General features: G+C 53.7%; 1 protein-coding gene across 1 annotated transcript in view; it reads left to right on the plus strand.

Moving 5' to 3' along the window:
• The window catches only part of LOC104679759 (maestro heat-like repeat family member 5), a 73,590-nt gene that overhangs the window by 24,129 nt on the left and 29,360 nt on the right, over positions 1-20,101 (plus strand). Inside the window, exons 7-19 of the mRNA XM_010385463.2 lie at positions 2,010-2,117; positions 2,428-2,544; positions 3,127-3,246; positions 3,690-3,836; positions 4,531-4,653; positions 4,943-5,022; positions 6,269-6,491; positions 8,206-8,301; positions 9,509-9,613; positions 10,877-11,012; positions 11,300-11,466; positions 14,284-14,433; positions 15,269-15,423. Of these exons, the coding sequence (XP_010383765.1) occupies positions 2,010-2,117; positions 2,428-2,544; positions 3,127-3,246; positions 3,690-3,836; positions 4,531-4,653; positions 4,943-5,022; positions 6,269-6,491; positions 8,206-8,301; positions 9,509-9,613; positions 10,877-11,012; positions 11,300-11,466; positions 14,284-14,433; positions 15,269-15,423 (1,727 nt within the window). The remainder of the gene's footprint in view (positions 1-2,009; positions 2,118-2,427; positions 2,545-3,126; positions 3,247-3,689; positions 3,837-4,530; positions 4,654-4,942; positions 5,023-6,268; positions 6,492-8,205; positions 8,302-9,508; positions 9,614-10,876; positions 11,013-11,299; positions 11,467-14,283; positions 14,434-15,268; positions 15,424-20,101) is intronic.

The following is a 20,101-nucleotide window of genomic DNA, read 5'->3' on the forward strand; positions in this document are numbered from 1 at the left end:
CCAAACTAATCTGCAGGGAAGTCAGAACAGTTTTGTAATGATCGAGCTTAACCAGGAAGGGTCATGACAGAGCTTTTTGGAGTGATGGCAAACGCTCTATATCCTGAAAGGATGTGAATTACGTGGGCTGGATTCATGAACTCTACAGGAAAGATCTGTCCACTTCATTGTGTGTGAGTTAAAATACCTCGATTTTTTAAATACTTCACACTTTAAAAATTAAAAATTTGGGAAGAGATGGGCTTCAAAATTCAGAATATTTTAGATTTTTTAAAAAGTAATATGATATACACGCTGTATATTCCAAGAACATCCTTAACAGCATCTGGGCAGATGCAGAATGAAATAGATTAGGATCCCTGCTACAGAAGCAAATACTCACACCAGGTCCCACACATTGCATCACTTCAGTGTGGCTCAGTGTCTGCTCTCCAGTGAGGTTGCTGCAAAGCTAAGGGGGAAAAAATGTTTAATTTTCTGAGCTTGGGAATTTGAATTTTAGACAAGGAACTGTGGCGTTGTTACGTGCAACAGTGAACAAAGACAGTAAAGGTCTGGGGGAGAGGACCTTCTAGGGGACGACCTCAGGACTTCCTGGGGGGCTGAGGTTTCATAGAGATTCTGCCGACACCTGTCTTGCGGATGAGAGAGCCCCGGAGGTCCTACTGCACCCCAGTGCTTTACAGATGGCCAGAAGGAGGTCTACCCCGGGCAGACAAGCTCATCCAGCTTCTGCCATAAGTGGGGGAGCATTTCCATTCCAGGAACCGAGGGATCAACCCCAAGGAGGATGCAAACGGTCCTGCCTACGTCTTCTGCCCCACCAGATGTCCCCTTGTGCTCACGGCATCACATATTTAGTATTCCTTCAGGATAAACTTCCAGAAATGGGGTTGCTTGGGGAAATTGTCCATATTTTAAACTTTGATATTGACATTGCCTTTTAATTGAGATTGAAAAAACCTTCCAAAAATGCAGATCCAACCACCCTCCCACCAAAGGACACTTCCTTGCTGATAGTCAGTGTTTGACTGTTTGCCAGTCTTAGTCAAAACGTTCCATTAGTTTTCATTCCTGAAGGCTTAGCGAGGTTGAGTTTACAGTGTGTTCATCGTGTATGTATCCCTTCATCATTTTACAATGCCTTGTTTGTCATCTTCTTACCGATTTATAAAGTGCAGGTTGTTGATCTCTGTCTGATGTTAACCCTTGGCAATAGGCGGCAACAAAGATCAAAACAAAATTTTGCCTCATCTTTCAACTTAATTTATAGTAATGTTGCTGAACTAGCTTTTTAAAATGTTTATCTTCACATTTATCAAATTTTGGCTTTTAAGATTTTGGGGTTTGGGATCATAATTTTGAAGGTTATCATCCAACCCCAAAGAATCTTTGGATCAAAAATCTTGGAAATGTTGAATCACAGAATCTGGGAACACTTGAAATTCAGAAATATTGTAGTCATCGTTATAAAATCACGTGATGGTAGGAACGGAACTTTCAGGACCTTGTATTTTGAAGGGACAGTTCATTCATTGATCTGATTTCTCCTTCATTGATTTATAAAATTAATGGCCTATCTGCTGTGTGCCGGGTACCACGCAGGGTGCTGGGAATCCAGCTGTGAATTACCAGATGAGGCCCTGCCCTCCTGGCACCCACCGCAGAGGGGCCACCTTCCGCTGGCACTCACTAATCATCTGCTCTGTCAGAGACTCCTGGGTGGTGCCCGGGACATAGTCAGGACTCCACTCTCCAGCCTCCTGGTTTTCCAGCCTCACCTTGAACCCCTCCACAGAAAGAATCTTCAGGAATGAGTTCCCTGTCCCTCAGAGCCATAGAACGAAGAAGAGAGCTGGGCACTGGGGACTCCAAAGAGGGGAGGGACAAGGGGGTGATGGATTCAGGGTTCGGGGTGGCCAGGGTGGGCAGGGGCAGCTAGAATCCCAGGCCCTGCTCTCAGGTAGAGGGAGAGATGGCTCCAGCCCCCCATGCCCCTCTGCTGACAGATGGCCATCAAGTCAGTCCCATTCCTGAGCATAGATGTGTGGTCCAAGGAGCTGCTGTGGACACTCACCACGCCCAGCCGGACCCAACAGGAGCAGTCCCCTGAGAAGGTGAGCCCCACCCTGCCTCCAGGAGCAGCCCCTGCCTGCCCCCTACACAGCCCCAGGGGCTCTATCCATAGGACACCCAGGGCCCTAGCAAGAAGTTGGTGGACTTGAGGCAGGGGTGGGGCCTGGACAGCAGGACTTGAGCTGCACCTGCTGCAGCCGCAGGCAGAGGCTTGGACAGTCCACAGCCAGTGTCGCAGTGGCTGCAGGGGCCCGGGGAGGCCGACCGAGCATGGTGAGGGGCAGCTGCTCAGAGGAGGTGGCAGGCCTTCGGAGGGGTCAAGCACAGGATAAGATGCTGCCCTTCCCACAGGCCTTCCTGTTCACCTACTACGGGCTAATCCTTCAAGCTGAAAAAAATGGTGCCACAGTCAGGAGACACCTGCAAGCCCTCCTGGAAACATCCCACCAGTGGCCCAAGCAGAGGGAGGTAAGGACCCAGGCCCCATCCTGTCCCCACCACCACCTGACCCTGACCACAGGCTGAGCCTGATGGCTGGTCTCACACCACACCCTAATCCTAATCACAGCTTGAGCCTTCTCCCTGTTCTCACTCCAACCCCTGACCCTGGTCACAAACTAAGTTCTGACCTTGGTCTATGGCTGAGCCTTGATGCTGATCACAGGCTAACCCCTGACCCCAGTTACAGCCATGATCTCAGCCGCAGCGTAGCCCTCCTCCTCCATCGTAAACACATCTCCTCATTCCCATTCCAGCACAGCCTGCTCATAGCCAGCAGTGAGGGATAATGGGCCTCCAGGGATCCACCTCTGCCCCCCGCGCCCCTCACTCCCCCTACCAGACCCCATAAGCCGTGTGTCCCCTGGCATGGGCTCGGTCACAGGTCCTGACAGAGTGGGGTGGGTGCTGGCTACCCTGGGGCCCTGGATGAGCCCCAACCCCCTCTGGGGGTCCCATTCCCCCTCAGTTTTCACTCCTGCTAGGGGAGGAGCCAGGTCTGTTCCTGGACTTTGGGATCCCCTGACGAGTGGCCCTGACCCCAACGTACAGGGCATGGCTCTGACCTTGGGGCTGGCGGCCACCCGCCACCTGGATGATGTCTGGGCTGTCCTGGACCAGTTTGGCCGGAGCAGGCCCATCAGATGGAGCCTCCACAGCTCCTCCCCAAAGGTACTGGCTCAGGGGTCCCCAGAGACCAGCAGGGGGCTGGGACAGCAGGACCCCCACCCTCCATGAAGGCCAGCCTCTGGGGACTCCCAGGACACTGCCCCGTTCAGCAGGAGGGGAGGAGGTGGGTGTGGGAGGGGCCACCACAAGGAGGGGAAGGCAAGGGGCCTGGACTCCAGCCAGCTCCAGCAGAGCCGAGCGCCCCACACACACCCCACCCTAACACCCTGCCCAAACCGTGGCTCTAACAAGGCCCGAGCCATCCCCCAAAGAGCCAGTCCCAGTCCCCCTGTTTTCCAACTGAGGGCCATGGAGGCCCACTACCCCTCAGGACAGACGCCTGCCCTCAGGGCCCTGCTAGAGCTGGGCGACCACCTCCACAGCTCTCCAGAGGAGGGTAGGGCGGGGTGCTGACACTCCTCACCTGCCTGCCACCCCTCGGCCAGAACTCGGAGGACCTGCGCTGGAAATGGGCCGGCAGCACCATCCTCCTGGCATACGGCCAGGTGGCAGCCAAAGCCCGGGCCCACATCCTCCCGTGGGTGGACAACATCGTGTCCCGGATGGTCTTCTACTTCCACTACAGCTCATGGGTACGCCCCTGGCTGCCCTGGCAAGATCCCAACACCTACCCGTCCCCACCAAGACCGAGTCCTGGATCCCAGCCCAGCTGCCCTGCCAGCCTCTGAGAGCAGAGAATTCCAGGACCTCCCAGGGCCTTGGAGCCCACCGCCACCCCACGCTGGAATCATGAGGAACCAGGCCGAGCTTCCTGGTGGCCCCACGATTTCGTCTGTCCATCCCACCAAAACTTCTCTGGGCTTCATGGTGCCTCTACCCGCACTTCTGCTCTTAAAGCCAACCCTGGGTTTTCACTTTGCGGGTGGGGGACATGGGTGTGGAGAGGCCAGAATGACGTCCATCATGCCTTGATGACAAGCCCCTGACTCCACACCCCACACCAGGGGCCTCCAACCCAGGTCACTGTGAGAGGCCCCGCCAGGGCTGCCCCCACCCCAAAGTAGCCACATCGCTGCCCCGGGTCGCCGCTGCTGTGGCCCTGGGGCATGGGGTTGCCACATCTCACGAGACTTACAGGCACTCTCCCAGTGTTTAAACATTGTCAATTTACAGTTTTAAACAAAACCATGCAGCCCCACCCCTTACGAAGCCCCCCAGATGCGGCCCCGGTGGGTGGTCTCTGTGGCCCCTCGGATCACAGCCTCACGCTCCTGCTCCCACTGCACGTTCCCACGTCCCGGGCCCTGACCCTGTCCCGCATTCCAGGATGAGACCCTGAAGCACAGCTTCCTCACGGCCACCCTGATGCTGATGGGTGCGGTGAGCCGGAGTGAGGGCGCCCACAGCTACGAGTTCTCCCAGACCTCCGAGCTCCTCGAGTGTCTGATGGTGCGTTCCAGGCCCTGGGCGAGGCGGGCAGCCTCTCTCAGTTTACCCCTTGCGGAAGGGGTGGGGTGGGTTTCTAGGGCATGTCCTGACCTGACTGCAGTGGCTTTGCTCTGGTGCTCTGGCCTCCTGGTGGGGCAGCTCACAGAGGCCCCTCTGGGTGGGTGAAGGGCCAGAGCATAATCCTGCGACTCTCGGGGATGCCAGGCACTGAGGTCTTCCCGGGGTGGGGAGACCTGGTGAAGTGAGACGGGCCAGGCCTGAGTGGCTTGGTGCCACCTGTGACTTGCAGATTTTGATGGAGAAGGAGCCCCAGGACACTCTGTACACGCGGAGTCGCCAGCAGACCATGCACATCGCGTCCAGCCTCTGGTAGGCCCCCCGCCTCACACAGGGCTTCCTCAGCGCCATGCAGCAGCCTCTCCACTCGGGTTTGGAGCTGTCAGGCAGCGAGGTGGAGAGGTCAGAAATGGAGCACCATTCTGTGTGCCAGGCACCATTATGGGGTCTGAGGACCCAGTTGTGGGTCAGCAGGGAACATCCCTGTTCTCTAAGACTGACACCTGGGGAGTGGGGACAGACCATGAACAAACCACACACCTCAGCGACACTGACGCTGCTGCCTGAAAGCAGATGGAGCTGGGGGAGCGAGGTGGAGGGGAAGTAAGATCCTCACGGGTTGAGGGCTACAGGAGACTCTGCAAGGAGAATTGATTAACTGAATATTGGTGGACTGGCGCCCAGCACCAGCCCCATGCTCTTCTAGGCTCCAGAATACAGCCTGAGGCTGGGATAGATGGCCCTAAAAGGGGACTTTTGGGCAAAGACCTGAAAGGGTGAGAGAGTAGCCCTGCAGTGCCTGGCTGAAGGGAAAGTGGGTGCAAAGGCCTTGAGGCTGGTGCACAGCAGGGTTGCTGGAGGACCTGCAGGGGCCGGGGTGGCAGGGCTGGAATGCATAAGGACCCCGGGAGCCATGGGGAAGGTCATCCAGGCTACTGCAGGGCACTGGCTCTTGCCTGAGCGAGGTGGGGCCTTGGGGGAGGCACACTTGAGAAGGAATGTCTGGATCCAGTGTGGGGAGTAGAGGGAGCTCCCAAGAGAAAATGGGGGACCAGTCAGGACCCCCTAGAACAATCCAGGAGAAAAGTAACAGTGGTCTGATTAAAAGTAAGGAGTCCTTAAATGTCAAATTGTGATGGTAGAGCTGTCAGGAGCTGCTGGAGGGCTGCACGCAGCTTTCGAGGGAGGGGAAAGAATGGAGAATGTGCTGAGGTTTTGTCCAAGCAACAAGGAGGACGGCACTGCATTCCACTGTGATGGGGCAGGCTGTGGGTGCAGTTACCCTGGGGGAATGCGTCAAGATGGAGATGCTCCTTAGACAGCATCAGGATGCCATTTAAAGCCAGGGACTGAGAAGAGAGATGGATCAGGACATCACCTGGCCAGGATGCCCCAGCTTAAGGTCCTGCAGAGGCAGGTGGGCCAGGGAGGCAAATGTGTGCACAAGAGACTCTATGAACAGCAAAAGGCCAGGAGTCTGCAGGGATGAAGGCAGATGCCACTCAGCAACCTCCCCAGGCCCCAGCCCCATGCTAATGGCCCTCTGTCTTCCCAACAGCAAGCTGAGGCCTCCTATAGACTTGGAAAGGAAATCTCAGCTCCTGTCCACCTGCTTCCGCAGCGTGTTTGCCCTGCCGCTGCTGGATGCCCTGGAGAAGCACACCTGCCTCTTTCTGGAGCCTCCCAACATCCAGGTGTGGCCCATGGCTCGGGAGTGGGCAGGCTGGATGCACCAGGGCTGGGCACCCGGGGCAGTTCTTCACTGCTCTGAGCACCTGCAGGTTTGCTGCATGATACATGCCGCGGTGTGTTTGCCCACCTGTAAAATGGGGGTGATACTAACAGGGCCGATGGTACTTAACATTTGGCAACTAAACTGAGACACTGGGTGAGCAGTGGCGCGGAGGAGCACCCTGTAAAGAGTGGCGCGTGTGGCCTCCCTCCCTCCCTGCTGGCTCTGAGAGCCAGCGGAAAGAAACTGGCAAGCCTGTGTTGCCCAGCCCTGTAGGCCTTGGCCACCATGCTATGTGGCAGGGTCAGGTCTGACTTTTTGCCAAGCTCCCCAGCAGCCCAAGGGAAGTGGAGAGGAAGGGAGGCGTTCCCCAACCTTGTAGTGGTTCCTGCAACACTTGGAATGAGTCACCTTCCCTGCAGGGTGGGCTTAGTCTCACCACACAGCTACTCAGAGGGGGTGCCGTGCCCGTGCCGTGCCCAGGCCGTGCCCAGCCCACCCTGCCACCCCAGGAGGCTGGGGGAAGGAACTCCAGGATTGCTCTCAGCACTTGGCCAGTGCCCACCCCTTCCTGGGTTCTGTTCAGTAAAAGCTGCCCCTGCAGAGAGACACCTGCCATTGCTCATGGCCACCACCGGGTACATGTGTGGCTCCTGGGCACAGTCACTGCACCTGACTTCTTGAGTGTCTGCAGTCCTCGGCCTGTGGCGAAAGCCAGTGTTAACTGAGCCCCTGCTAGGTGCCAGGCCCTAGACCAGTTATATCACCTTCCCAGCGGTGGCCCCAGAGTAAAGAAATGCTCAGAGAAATGAGGCCGTCTGGTGGGAGAGGCAGGGTTTGAACCCCAACCCTGTCCCCCGAGGCTGAGTCCAGTCTGGAACTAGACAGACAGACAGACACCTAGGGTGGGGTGGTGAGAGAACGAGGGTGTCCTGGGCCCAGAGCAACACAGCCCCCGATAAGGGTGGCCCCTGGCCACACCCCAATCCCACCGCAGTTCAGAGTGACCCTGTTACATGATGACACAGTGACACTGAGGCTGGCTCATCCAGGGAGTGCCATGCAGTGTCTGGGGGTCCGGGACTGGGAGCTGGAAGTACCGAACTGAGGTTCCTGTTGACTCCAGTCCTCTGCCTGCTTCCACTGTGGCAGGTGGGGCTGGCTTCATGCCATTCTCAGGTGAGGAAAGTAAGCTCGGAGAGGCAAAGCAAGTCTCCTCAGGGTACCTAGTGAGTGAGTGACCAGAGCCCCAGGGCTCTGCTCCTGGTGGGCCCTGGAGGGGAGGGTAGCTGGGGGCATTTCTCTGGTCCTCGCCCTCCCTGAACATGCCCAGCAAGCAAAGCAGTAAAGATTGGAAACATGGCGTGTAAGACCCGGAACTCAGCCCACTGTGTCATTGGCAAGGCCTGGGCAAAAGGAAGATGCCAGCCCCTGCTTCAAGCCTAAGAACCTCCAGCGCATTCACCCAGCACAGGGCCCCTTTCAGCCAGGACCCTGGGACCACTAAGGGTGCCCTCCTGTGAAGCTAGCCCTGCTAGGAGTGAACTCACCTGGGCCACTAAGACACCTGTGCCCTTGGGTGATCACCAGAGGCCTCCCCACCTAGTCCCCATAGCTGCCAAATGGGGGCCATGGCAGCCCTCTCGCAGGCATGGTGGCGAGCCCCAGTGGTGAGCAGCCCAGCACATGCAGGAAGTGGGCGCTCCTCAGGCCCTGTGTCCACCTGGTCGTGGCACTACCTGACCACCCTCGTCTCTACACAGAGCCTGTACAGCAGGACCATGGAGGCACTGGACCTCATGCTGCAAAGCCTCATCATGCAGAACCCCACCACCGATGAGCTGCATTTCCTGCTGTCGGTGAGGCTGCAGGGAGGCCAGTCGGCTGGGGCTGAGGGGTCCTCAGCCTATGGCCAGACCCCAAAGGAGGGCATCCCAGAGGAGGCAGGGCGGGACCTGGGGGCTTTGAGTGGTACAGGAACCAGGAGGGGTAAGGGCCACCCCCACTTAGGCATCACAGTGATTTGGGGCACTGGGGAGGGAGAGACAGCAGGTGGCCTGGTAGAAAGAGGGCTGATGGGCCAGGCGCAGTGGCTCACTCCTGTAATCCCAACACTTTGGGAGGCCAAGGGGCGTGGACCACTTGAGGTCAGGAATTCGAGAACAGCCTGGGCAACATGGCGAAACCCCGACTCTACTAAAAATACAAAAAAAAAAAAAAAATTAGCCAGGCATGGTGGTGGGGGCCTATAATCCCAGCTACTTGAGAGGCTGAGGCAGTAGAATTGCTTGAACCTGGGGAACGGAGGTTGCAGTGAGCCAAGATCTCACCACTTCACTCCAGCCTGGGCAAAAGAGAGAAAGTCTGTCTCAAAAAAAAAAAAAAGAAAGAAAGAAAGAGGGCTGATGAGGGTTCTGCCCTCCCCTCCTGGAGAACTTCCCCTGCAGTGTCCCCTGAAGGGTCTCCCAAACCCGCTGCCCCCACTCCCACCTGCCCTCCCTCACCTTGTCAGGAGGGAGACCAGAGCAGGCAATGACAGTCCTGGGGCAGGCAGAGGCCCAGGGAGGGAAGGCTGGCTCTGCCTCAGAGGTCAAGTCCAACGGGACTTCTCACAGCCCTGGCTGAGGACTGAGACAGCCACGGGCAGAGAAGGGAAGGGAGGGGCCCAGCAGTCAGAGGGCACGCAGGGCAAAGGTAAGCAGTGCAGAGGAGCCCAGCGCATCTTGAGGAAGTCACAGATGTATTTCTGGGACACCACTGGGTCACAAAATCTCCAAATACCATGTACCCTCATCCTACTTCAGAGTCACTAAATATACATCTAATCATATATCACCTTAATAAAGAGCTCAGATTCGGCTTAAAAACTATTTAACATACCTGTCTCCAGATGCCTTTGTAAGCGCAGCAGGCAGAGCCTGGCCAATGAGGGATGGCGCCTTAGGGAGGGGACAGAGCCGGGGTGGGCGGGGCCTGGACCGAGTGGGCGGGGTCTGGGCGGGTGGTGGGCGGGGCCTGGGCCGAGGGCCCCGCAGCACCCTCTCCCTGACCCTGCCCACCCCGCAGCACCTGTACATCTGGCTAACGTCGGAGAAGGCGCATGAGCGGCAGCGGGCTGTGCACAGCTGCATGATCCTCCTCAAATTCCTGAACCACAAAGGCAACTTGGACGTGAGTATGCGGTTCACCAGTCCCATGCTCTGAGCTGGCTTTTATGGCTGGGCCTCCTGCCCTGGATGGCAGGGGCCCAGCCAGAGCCGCCCTTCTCCCAGATCCTGCCAGGGTTCGTAGGGTTCAAGGCCTCCTGTACACCTGACTCCAGGTCAGAATGGATCCCTGAGTACCCCACAGCACGGCGGGGCTGCGTAGTGAGGCCTCACAGCTGGGATCTGAAGGCAGGTCACCCTGACCCCTGACCCCAGACCCTGGAGCTAAGCACTTGTCTATGCACCTAAGGCCTTGTACAGGTGTTTTTCCTCCACAAGCCCCAGCTTCTCACCTGTAAAGTGAATGGAAATGACCCCTCCCTAGAGGGATATGGTGGGGCTCTGATGGGATGCAGGCTGTGAGAAGGCTGGTAAACTGTACCAGCCTGCACCTGATTAGGGGTTCCTTGCTGTGTGGAGTGGCCACCCCACCACCCCTCCACCAGTGCAGCCCCCATCATGACATGGCTCATCTGTCGCTACTGCCCTTGGGTTGCATCAGCACATGGTCAGAGAGTGCACTTCCGCGAGTGTGAGCCCAAACCCGTGTTAACTCCCTAAGCAGACTCAGGGGGATGGGGAAATTCGTTCCTTGCTCTAATGCCTGGTGGCTGCCTGGTCTAATGACGGCAGGGGGCAGAAGTGCTGGAGGGAGGGGGACTGTTCTGTCAAGGGAAAGACCCTGCACCCCTAGGAGGAGGAGGACAATTAAAGTGGCTTCAATTTACTCAAAATTCATTTCAACATCACAGGACTGGACCAGGGCAAGGCAAGCAAAGTACTCACCTTGCGCACAAAATTTACCTCAGAAACAAAAAACTCTGTAATCAAGATGATTCATATTTTAATGTGATGTTTTTAAAACTCAATTTGGCAAGCTATGGCCGATGGGCTGACCACCTGCTTTTGTAAATAAAGTTTTATTAAACCAGGACCAGGATGAGAGTAGGACAGCCAAGGTGACATGCAAAAGCAGGGTCAGATCCTGACTTTACTTACAGTTTTGAGATTTTGCTCATCACAGAGTTTTTTGCATTTATTCTGATTTTTCTAAATATTGCATTAAAATATTACTTCTCTTGATTACTGAATGTTTTGCCTAGCCCCCAGTCCTGGCCCTGCCACACCATTGGAGGGGTCACCTCTGACATAGGCCGTGCTGGGTGAGTGTGTGGCAGGGCTCTGCAGGGAGGTTCTGCCATCAGTGATTCCCATACTCTCAACACAGCCAAAGGAGAACTTCAAAAGGATTGGGCAACTGGTGGGCATACTGGGGATGCTGTGCCAGGACCCAGACAGGGCCGTCCAGCGCTGCAGCCTGGAAGGGGCGAGCCATCTCTACCAGCTCTTGATGTGCCACAAAGGTGATTTCTGTGGTGCACCAAGTTCCAGCCCAACTGCAACCTCTGGCAGACCCACACCCTCACCCCTGACCTCAACCTTGCCCCAAATTTGCCCCCAAACCCAACCCTGATCTGAACCATAACCCTGTAATGGCCTCACCCTGACCCCCACCACTCTAATCCCAGTCCCCAAACTGGGCACAAGCCTGACCCTAATTACAAATGACCCTACCCTAACCCTGCTCTGTCCCAGACTAGACCCCAAGCCCACCTTCACCCTGCCTTCACCCCACCCTGTCCCTGGCCAGCAGGAGAAGCTTTGCAGGCAGAATCACAGGCCCCTACGGAGCTCTCCCAGGCCCATTCAGACGGAGCCCCACTCTGGAGCAGCAGAGACCAGAAGGCCACTCCCCTGGGCCCCCAGGAGATGGCGAAGAACCGCATCTTCCAGCTTGGCAGCTCCCAAGTCATCAAGGTCAAAGTCCTTAGAGTGGAGGGCAGGGCAGGGGCATGACCAGAGCACACCACATATCTGGGGAGTGGGGAGTGGTGGGTAAATGTGCTCGCTTGCTCTCTCCCACGTTGCTGAGGTGGAGCCAGGAAGGTTTGGGGGGCCAGCACACATTAGATGCCTACTTATTACCTATGCCAGGGGCTTCACAGACATTACTACATCCCTTCCTCAAGTTTTATAAACTGAATTGAACCAAATGATGAAGAAATGGTGGCACAGGGCTGGTCAGTGCCCCCACTGGAATCTGATCCAGCCCCAGCTACTCCAGAACTGGTGCTCTCAGCAACTGTTGCAAGCCATTGTTGTGCTGAGGCCAGTTAGAAGTTTAGTGTGGAAAACCTAAAGCCCTGGGGCCAACTCACTGTCTGTGTCCAGAAGGGAAATACCTCACTTGGCTGCAGTTTACCCTACAGAACCTGCCCTGAAGGCAGAGGCAGAGCCGGGAAGGAAGAGTTGCACTGAAGGGACAGCTGCTTCACCCCATGTGGTCCCTGCACACAGACCATGGGTGTCCAGCTCTGGCTCTCCCCAGACAGACAGGAGCAGGAGAAGAGAGAGGATGAGAGGGTCTGCTAATCATAGAACCATCATAGAACCACAGCACTGAAAAGGTTCCAGCTGAGGAACAGACACTTTGGGCCTGGGTTCTGGTCCCAAGTTTGTCCCTAACTCCTCATTTGGTCTTGGATACATAATATCTTTATCACTACCCCCACTGTCATCATCACCACCAGCATTATCACCACCATCATGGTCATGTCACTGTCACCACCACCACCATTATCACACCATTATCACCTTCACAGCCACCACCAGCATCACCATCACCATCATCACTACCACCACCATCACCATAAGCATCATCACCACCACCACCACAGCCACCACCATCAGCATCATCATCACCACCATCACCATCACCACAACCATCTCCACCACCACCATTACTACCATCACCACCTCCACAATCATCATCACCACCAACAGCATCACCACAACCATCTCCATCATCACCATTACTACCATCAGGACCTCCACAATCATCATCACCACCAACAGCATCACCACCATCATGATCACTGTCATCATCACCACCACCATCATCATCACCATCATGATCATAGTCACCACCACCACTATCACCACCATCACCATCACCATAACCACCATTGCCACCACCACCGCATCACCATGACTACAACCACCATCACCATCTGCATTACTATGACCCTGCACCACCATCATTATCACCACCACCACCACTTCTACCATCACTGCCACCTTTATCTCACATTTATTGCTGCCCTTGATTGAAGGAAGATGGCTCCAAAGTCTTTACCAATCCTGAGACTGTAGTATTCTGAGAATCTAACCACCATTCCAAGTTGAATTTCTTCAAACATTCTAAATGCTAGCTTTAACCAAAAGTTTAACTTATAGCAAATGATTTTAATCATCTAACAAATATTCTAGCCCGATGTATAATAACAATATTCTTGTAAAAAGTTCTTATCACAAATCTTCCACTAAAATTATTTTAACGTTCTAACCATTGTGCTAATACTCTAACATTCTCACAAACACTGTATCAAAATTTTAGAATTAAAAGATTCTAATAAATATTCTAACATCTATTATTTAACACTTAACTTGATGTTCTAATATACTTAGAAATGTCCTAACAGATTGCAGGCACTCCAACAAATATCCTAACATGCAAAGAAGAGTTTTGCCATCCTGACATCCTTACAGACACCCTAATTTTCTGTCAGGCTGCTCTCCCATCCCTCCTTCAGCTTCTAACTTCCTTTGGTTCAATGCTGTGTGTCCCACTGTGCAGAGAACCCTCTGGAAGGATGGGTGTGTTCTATCTCTGTGCTACCCAAGGTAGCCACTGGCCACAGGGAGCCATGGAGCACTTGAAATGTGGCTAGTGCTACTGCAGAACTGAATTTTTAATTTTACTTAAATTGAAATATAAATAGCTGTGTATAGATAGTGGCACAATGCCTGAAGTCTTTCCAGAAAGTTCTACCTTTGCAGCAGTGACTGAGGCCCGGTCCCCCCTCCAGGAGACTGTAGTCTGAGGCTATGAGGCAGGGGTCACACCCACCATCTTGCATTTCTTGAGAGCTGCTTCCTTACCCCTGAGCTCATGGCTACTTGCGGAGGTGAGACTCACCTTCCCGGACCTTTAGAGCCACTCCTGGGAGGAGATGGAGAGGGTGTCAGGGTCCTGGGACAGCGCTGCCTGTCCTGGGACGGGAGCCAGGTCCCGGCTGCACCCACCCTGCCCTGCTCCAAGGCTGAGGGCAGCCCACACACTCTTTTGGGGGTTGGCCCAGGTGAACTTGAAGCTCCTTCACAGCCCGGAAGTTCACTTTCTCTTTGATAAATGCTCATAAGGAGGACTGAAGCCTCGCAGGGGGCACCCCACGGGGCTGAGGCTGGCAGATAAGGAAGCCCTATGGGCAGAGGACAGCAGAAGAGTGGGGAGGGGAAGCCCGGCCACCCGGTCCTGGGACAAACACAGAGTATGAGTGTGGAAAAGAGCCTGGGCCATGGTTGGCTCTGACAGATGTGGACGTGTGCAAGTCTAGACTGCAAATCGCTGGCAGGTGCTTGGAACCTGGAGGAGTGGGGCTTAGGAGGTCAGATATGCTCAGAGACTTGGGAGATCCTGGGACAAAGGAGAAGTGGTAAAAGCGGAAGTGGGGAGGCAGGTGCCCAGGCCCAGGTGGCCCAAGGTGATGGCCTCTCTCCACCCCTGCTGTACAGGCGATCATGCAGCAGCTCACCCTGGCAGAGTTGAATGACCTCATCTGGACGGTCATCGACAGCCTGGGCTCCACCAGCCCCTTCCACGTGCAGGCGGCCTCCGAGATGCTGCTCACAGCCGTCCAGGAGCACGGGGCCGAGCTGAAGATCGTGAGGGCGCTGGGGCCGGGCCAGGAAGGGCCAGGGGGTAGACGGAGGGCCCAGCGGTCAGCATCCAGGGCTCAGGTCCTTGAGCCTGATGGGGGAGTCACAGATCCCACCCTGGGAAGCAACTAGTCTGATGGTTTTGAATGAGCGAATGAGTGAATGGCCCAAGCAAGTCCCCTGGGTCCTGGGTGGTGACTGCGGGGTCTGAGCAGTCGCTGTGTGCTGTAATGCGGGAATGGTGGGAAAGGAAGGGAAAGGCACAGACCAGCCCCTTGAGGAGCTTGAGGTCTCAGGGAAGACGGACACACAGCCAGATGTTGCCCAGACAGTGCACGGGGATGTGATCTGGGGGAGGAGGACCCCACAGGGAGGTGAGGGGTGCACCCCAGAGAGAGGATGCCCAGTGCCAAGTCCTGCAAGTGGGCGAGCTCAGACAGGGAGACTGGCACTGGGCACTAGGGATGATCAGGAGAGACCCCAAGGGGAAGGCAGGGTGCCCCAGGCACAGGGCACCTCATGGGCAAACTGGCATGTTTAGGAATGACATGGGAGACAGCGGGGCTGGACCTTCCAATGTCTGCCTGGGCAACGTGGACAGCATACGAAGACCCCAAATGTCGTGCAGCACATGGCAGGACCTGTCCCCCCCAGACTGGGACTTCTCTGCAGACCAAGCATCTGGGAAGGGGGCACAGCCCCCCCCCAGATGTGCCCCCCATCCAGATGGCTCAGGACAGGGCCATATCTGAAGGGGCTCATCAGGGTGAGACCTCCCTCTGCCTTCAAGCTCCCAGGGCAGGGCTGGGCCTCCCTGTCAGACCTCTCCCTCTCTGCACAGGTTTCCAGCATGGCCCAGGCCATCTGCCTCTGCCTGTGCTCTGTCCGCATCCCCCAAGCCAAGGAAAAGACCCTGCACGCCATCACCCTGCTGGCCCGGAACCACACCCGCGAGCTGGTGGCCACCTTCCTGGACATCTCCATCCCCTTGGACAGGTGCCTGCCCCTCTTCCCTCATTGCCCACCCCCTGTCCTCTCCCCAGGCAGGGGTGGTGACCTCTGCCCTCCTGTCTGCCCCCATCATGGCCCACAGGGATCCCTATAGGGCTGGGTGCTTGGAGGGAGCCCACATCTGTTCACCATTGCACACTTCCTGGGTGGGCACAGGGGAGGCACTGCTCACTGTCTCCTGTCCTGGCTCCACATGAAACCCCTGACACAGCCGGGCCACACTGTCACCTGATGGAGAGGCCGCAGGACCCTGGGTGCTCCTGGCAAGACCCCAGCCCACACCGAAGCCTCGCCGCCAAGCAGCAAACCCCTCTGTCTCTCCTCATCAACAGACATTATCTTCTTCCTGCCCCTCCACAGACCACCCCGCTATGTCCCCGAGGCCATCAAAGCCCTCTCAGGTGGGGCTGGCTTTTTTCTCACAGCCCTCAGACCCCTGTACCTGGAGATGGGCTAGGGTCCTTGCACTGCTCACTGCCCTTCCTTCCCAAAGTCCCAGCTCTGCCTCCCAAGTCCTCAGTCCATACCCCCTGCCACTTACCTACTACGCATCTGTCCTGGATGGCCCCTCGCTCCAGTCAGGGACACCCCCAGCTCACTCCCCATGCTTGACTCCTGGGGGATTTCCCTGTCTTTCCCTCACCCTGACTTCTCCAGGCCTGGATCTCCTCTCTCCCAAGGACCTTGTCTTCCATCCCCGACAGCCACCCACTCCCCTGCCCATCCCTTGGTGTGACCATCACTGGTTCAGGCACTCCCACCTTTACAGCTCGCCTCCAGACCCAGCAAGCCTTACCCCCAGGACCTGCCATGCACTGCCCTGTACCCCTCTTACTTCCCCTTACCTGTCCTCACTGTCACCCTCCTTCTAGTCTGGGGTGCACCTGGTAGTGAGACAGTGACTCCCACACACACACAGGTCCCTGGTCCCAGCTGCTGGCCTTGCTCCCATTTCACTGAACACTTAGAAGCCAACAGAACAGGGGTGTCCTAAGCTCCCAGAGCCCCAGTTGTTTCCAGGAAGATGTCTAATTTCCATGTGGAAACACACCTGTGGTTCTGTGAATAATTTCTAGTTTTACTGCACTGTGGTCAGAAAGTGTTGTCTATAAAGTTTTTACCTTATGGAATTTACTAGTCTTTTAAACGCTTTTTGTGAATGTCCCATTGGCACTCAAGAAGGAGGTGTATTTCCTGTTATCAGGGTGTAGAGTCTGAGGTACCGGCATATCTCAGGATATTACAGGTTCGGTTCCAGGACACCACAATAGAGCAAGTCACATGTGTCTCCGTGTTTCCCAGTGCACATAAGAGTTCTGTTCATACTATACTGTGGTCTATTCTGTAGGTAATAGCATTATGTCTTTTCAAAGAACCTTAAAAATTTAAAACCTACCTTAATTTTAAAATGCTTCAGTTCTAAAAAATGCTAATGATCATCTGAGCCTTCAGCAAGTTGGGACCCTCTTGCTGGTGGATGGTGAGGACTGCTGACTGATCAGGGTGGTGGCTGTTGAAGGTTCAGGTGTCTGGCAAGTTCTTAAAAACAAGACAAAGATGATGTTTGTAGCATCAATGGACTCTTCCTTTCCCGAAAGATTTCTCTGTACCATGTGATGCTGGTTGATAGCATTTTGTCCACAGTAGAACTTCTTTCATGTTTGGAGTCAATTCTCTCAAACCCTGCCACTGCTTTATCAATAAGAATATTGACAAAGAATATTCCAATATCCTAAATCCTTTGATGTCATTTCAACAGTATCTTCACCAGGAGTAGATTCCATCTCAGAAACCACTTTCTTAGCTCATCCATAAGAAGCAGCTCTTCATCTGTTCAAGTCTGATCATGAGATTGCAGCAATTCAGTCTTCCGGCTCCACTTCTAATTCTAGTTCTCCTGCTATTTCTACCACATCTGCAGTTACTTCCTCCACCAAAGGCTCAAGCCCCTCAAAGTCATCTGTGAGGGTTAGAATCAACTTCTTCCCAACTGCTGTTCATGTTGCTATTTTGCCCTCCTTCCCATGAGTCACGAATGTTGCTAATGGCATCTAGCATGGTGAATCCTTTCCAGAAGGTTTTCAATGTACTTTGCCCAGATATATCAGAGAAACAACTATCTATGGCAGCCACCCTCTTACAAAGTGTATTTCTTCAATAATAAGACTTGAAAATCAAAATGACTCCTTGGTCCATAGGCTGCAGAATGGATGTTGTGTTTCACAGGCAGGAAAACAACATCAATCGCCTTGTACATCTCCATCAGAGCTCTTGGGTGACAGGTGCATTGTCAATACGCGGTCGTATTTTGAAAGGAATCTTTTAGTTCTGAGCAGTAGGTCTCATCAGTGGGCTTAAAATATTCAGTAAACCAACCATGAAGCAAAGAGACGCATTGTCACCCAGGCTTTGTCATTCCATGTCTAGACCACAGGCGAGTGGATTTAGCATCATTCTTAAGGGCCCTAGGATTTTCAGAATGGGAAATGAGCATTGGCTTCGACTTAAAATCACCAGCTGCAAGGCCAGGCGTGGTGGCTCACACTTGTAATCCCAGCACTTTGGGAGGCAGAGGCCAGTGGATCACGAGGTCAGGAGATCAAGACCATCCTGGCTAACATGGTGAAACCCCGTCTCTACTAAAAATACAAAAAAACTAGCCAGGCATGGTGGTGTGCACCTGTGGTCCCAGCTACTCGGGAGGCTGAGGCAGGAGAATGACGTGAACCTGGGAGGCGGAGCTTGCAGTGAGCCGAGATCGCGCCACTGCACTCCAGCCTGGGTGACAGAGCGAGACTCTGCCTCAAAAAAAAAAAAAAAAAAATCACCAACTGCATTAGCCCCTAATGAGAGTTAGCCTGTCTTCTGAAGCTTTGAAGCCAGGCTTTGACTTTACCTCTGTAGCTATGGAAGTCCTAGATGGCATCTTCCAGTAGAAGGTGATTTCTTCATTGAAAACGTGTTGTTTAGTGTAGCCACCTTCATCAGTGATCTTAGCTAGATCTTCTAGATAACTTGCTGCAGGTTCTCCACCAGCACTTGCTGCTTCATCTTGCACTTTTATGCTGTGGAGATGGCTTTTTTCCTTCAACCTCATGAACCAACCTCTGCTAGTTTCCAGCTTTTCTTTTGCAGCTTCCTCACCTCTCTGAGCCTTCATAGGGTAGAATAGTCAGGGCCTTGCTCTGGATTAGGCTTTGGCTTAAGAGAATGTTATAGTTGGTTTGATCTTCTCTTCAAACCACTAAAACTTTTCATCCATATCAGCAATAAGGCTGTTTCACTTTCTTCGTATTTTTGTGTTCACTGGAGTAGCACCTTTCATTTCCTTCAATAATTATTCCTGTGCATTCACAGTTTGGCTCACTGTTTGGCACAAGAGTCTTTGCTCTGGGCCTATCTTGGCTTTCAACACGCTTTCTTCACTGAGCTTAATCATTTCTAGTTTTTGATTTAAAGTGAGAGAAATGGGACTCTTCCTTTTAAACACTTAGAGCCCATGTTAAGTTATTAACTGGCCTAATTTCAATATTGTTGTGTGTCTTGCGGAATAGAGAGGCCCAAGGAAAGGAAGAGAGATGGGGGGACAGCCAGTGGGTGGAGCAGTCAGAACCCACAACATCTATGGATTCAGCTTGGCACCTTATATGGGCGCGGCTCATGGTGCCTTAAAACAATTACCATAGTAACAGCAAAGATCACTGATCACAGATCACCATAACAGATTAATAATAATGAGGATGTTTAAAATAGTGTGAGAATTACCAAAATATCACACAGAAGCATGAAGGGAGCACATGCTGCTGGAAAAATGGCACCAACAGACTTGCTCAATGCTGGGTTGTCACAAACCCTCAACTCGTAAAAAATGCAATATCTGCAAAGTACAATAAAGTGACGCACAGTAAAACGAGGTGTGCCTCTCTATGTACAAGGTTTACCTTGATTGTGTTGTCGAGGTTTTCTACCTCGAGGTTTCTACTTCATTTCTGTCCTCTTGATCTGGACTGAGTGTGTGTTAACATCTCACTAAAGAAATGTTGGTGTGTCTCTATCTATACTTTCAATCCCTGGACTTTTACTTCATGAACGTGGTTGCCATGTTATTTGGCACATACATATTCGGAAGTATTCTATCTTGGCCGGGCACGGTGGCTCAAGCCTGTAATTCCAGCACTTTGGGAGGCCGAGGCGGGCGGATCACGAGGTCAGGAGATCGAGACCATCCTGGTTAACAAGGTGAAACCCCGTCTCTACTAAAAAAATACAAAAAACTAGCCAGGCGAGGTGGCGGGCGCCTGTAGTCCCAGCTACTCGGGAGGCTGAGGCAGGAGAATGGCGTAAACCCGGGAGGCGGAGTTTGCAGTGAGCTGAGATCTGGCCACTGCACTCCAGCCTGGGTGACAGAGCGAGACTCCTTCTCAAAAAAGAAAAAAAAAAAAGAAGTATTCTATCTTTATGAACAATGACTTTTAGCATTGAGATGCCCTGCTTTGTCATGCTTAATGCTTTGGGGACTTGAATCTACTTTATCTGTTCAGAATCAGTAACCCTGCTTTTATATTTTTCCATTTGCCCAGTATGTATTTGTCTACTTCTTTATTTCAGCCTTTGGGAATCCCTTTGTTTTAGGTCTCCATCTTATATACAGCACAAAGTTTGT

The sequence above is a fragment of the Rhinopithecus roxellana genome, chromosome 9 (assembly GCF_007565055.1).
Source record: "Rhinopithecus roxellana isolate Shanxi Qingling chromosome 9, ASM756505v1, whole genome shotgun sequence".
Taxonomy (NCBI): domain Eukaryota; kingdom Metazoa; phylum Chordata; class Mammalia; order Primates; family Cercopithecidae; genus Rhinopithecus; species Rhinopithecus roxellana.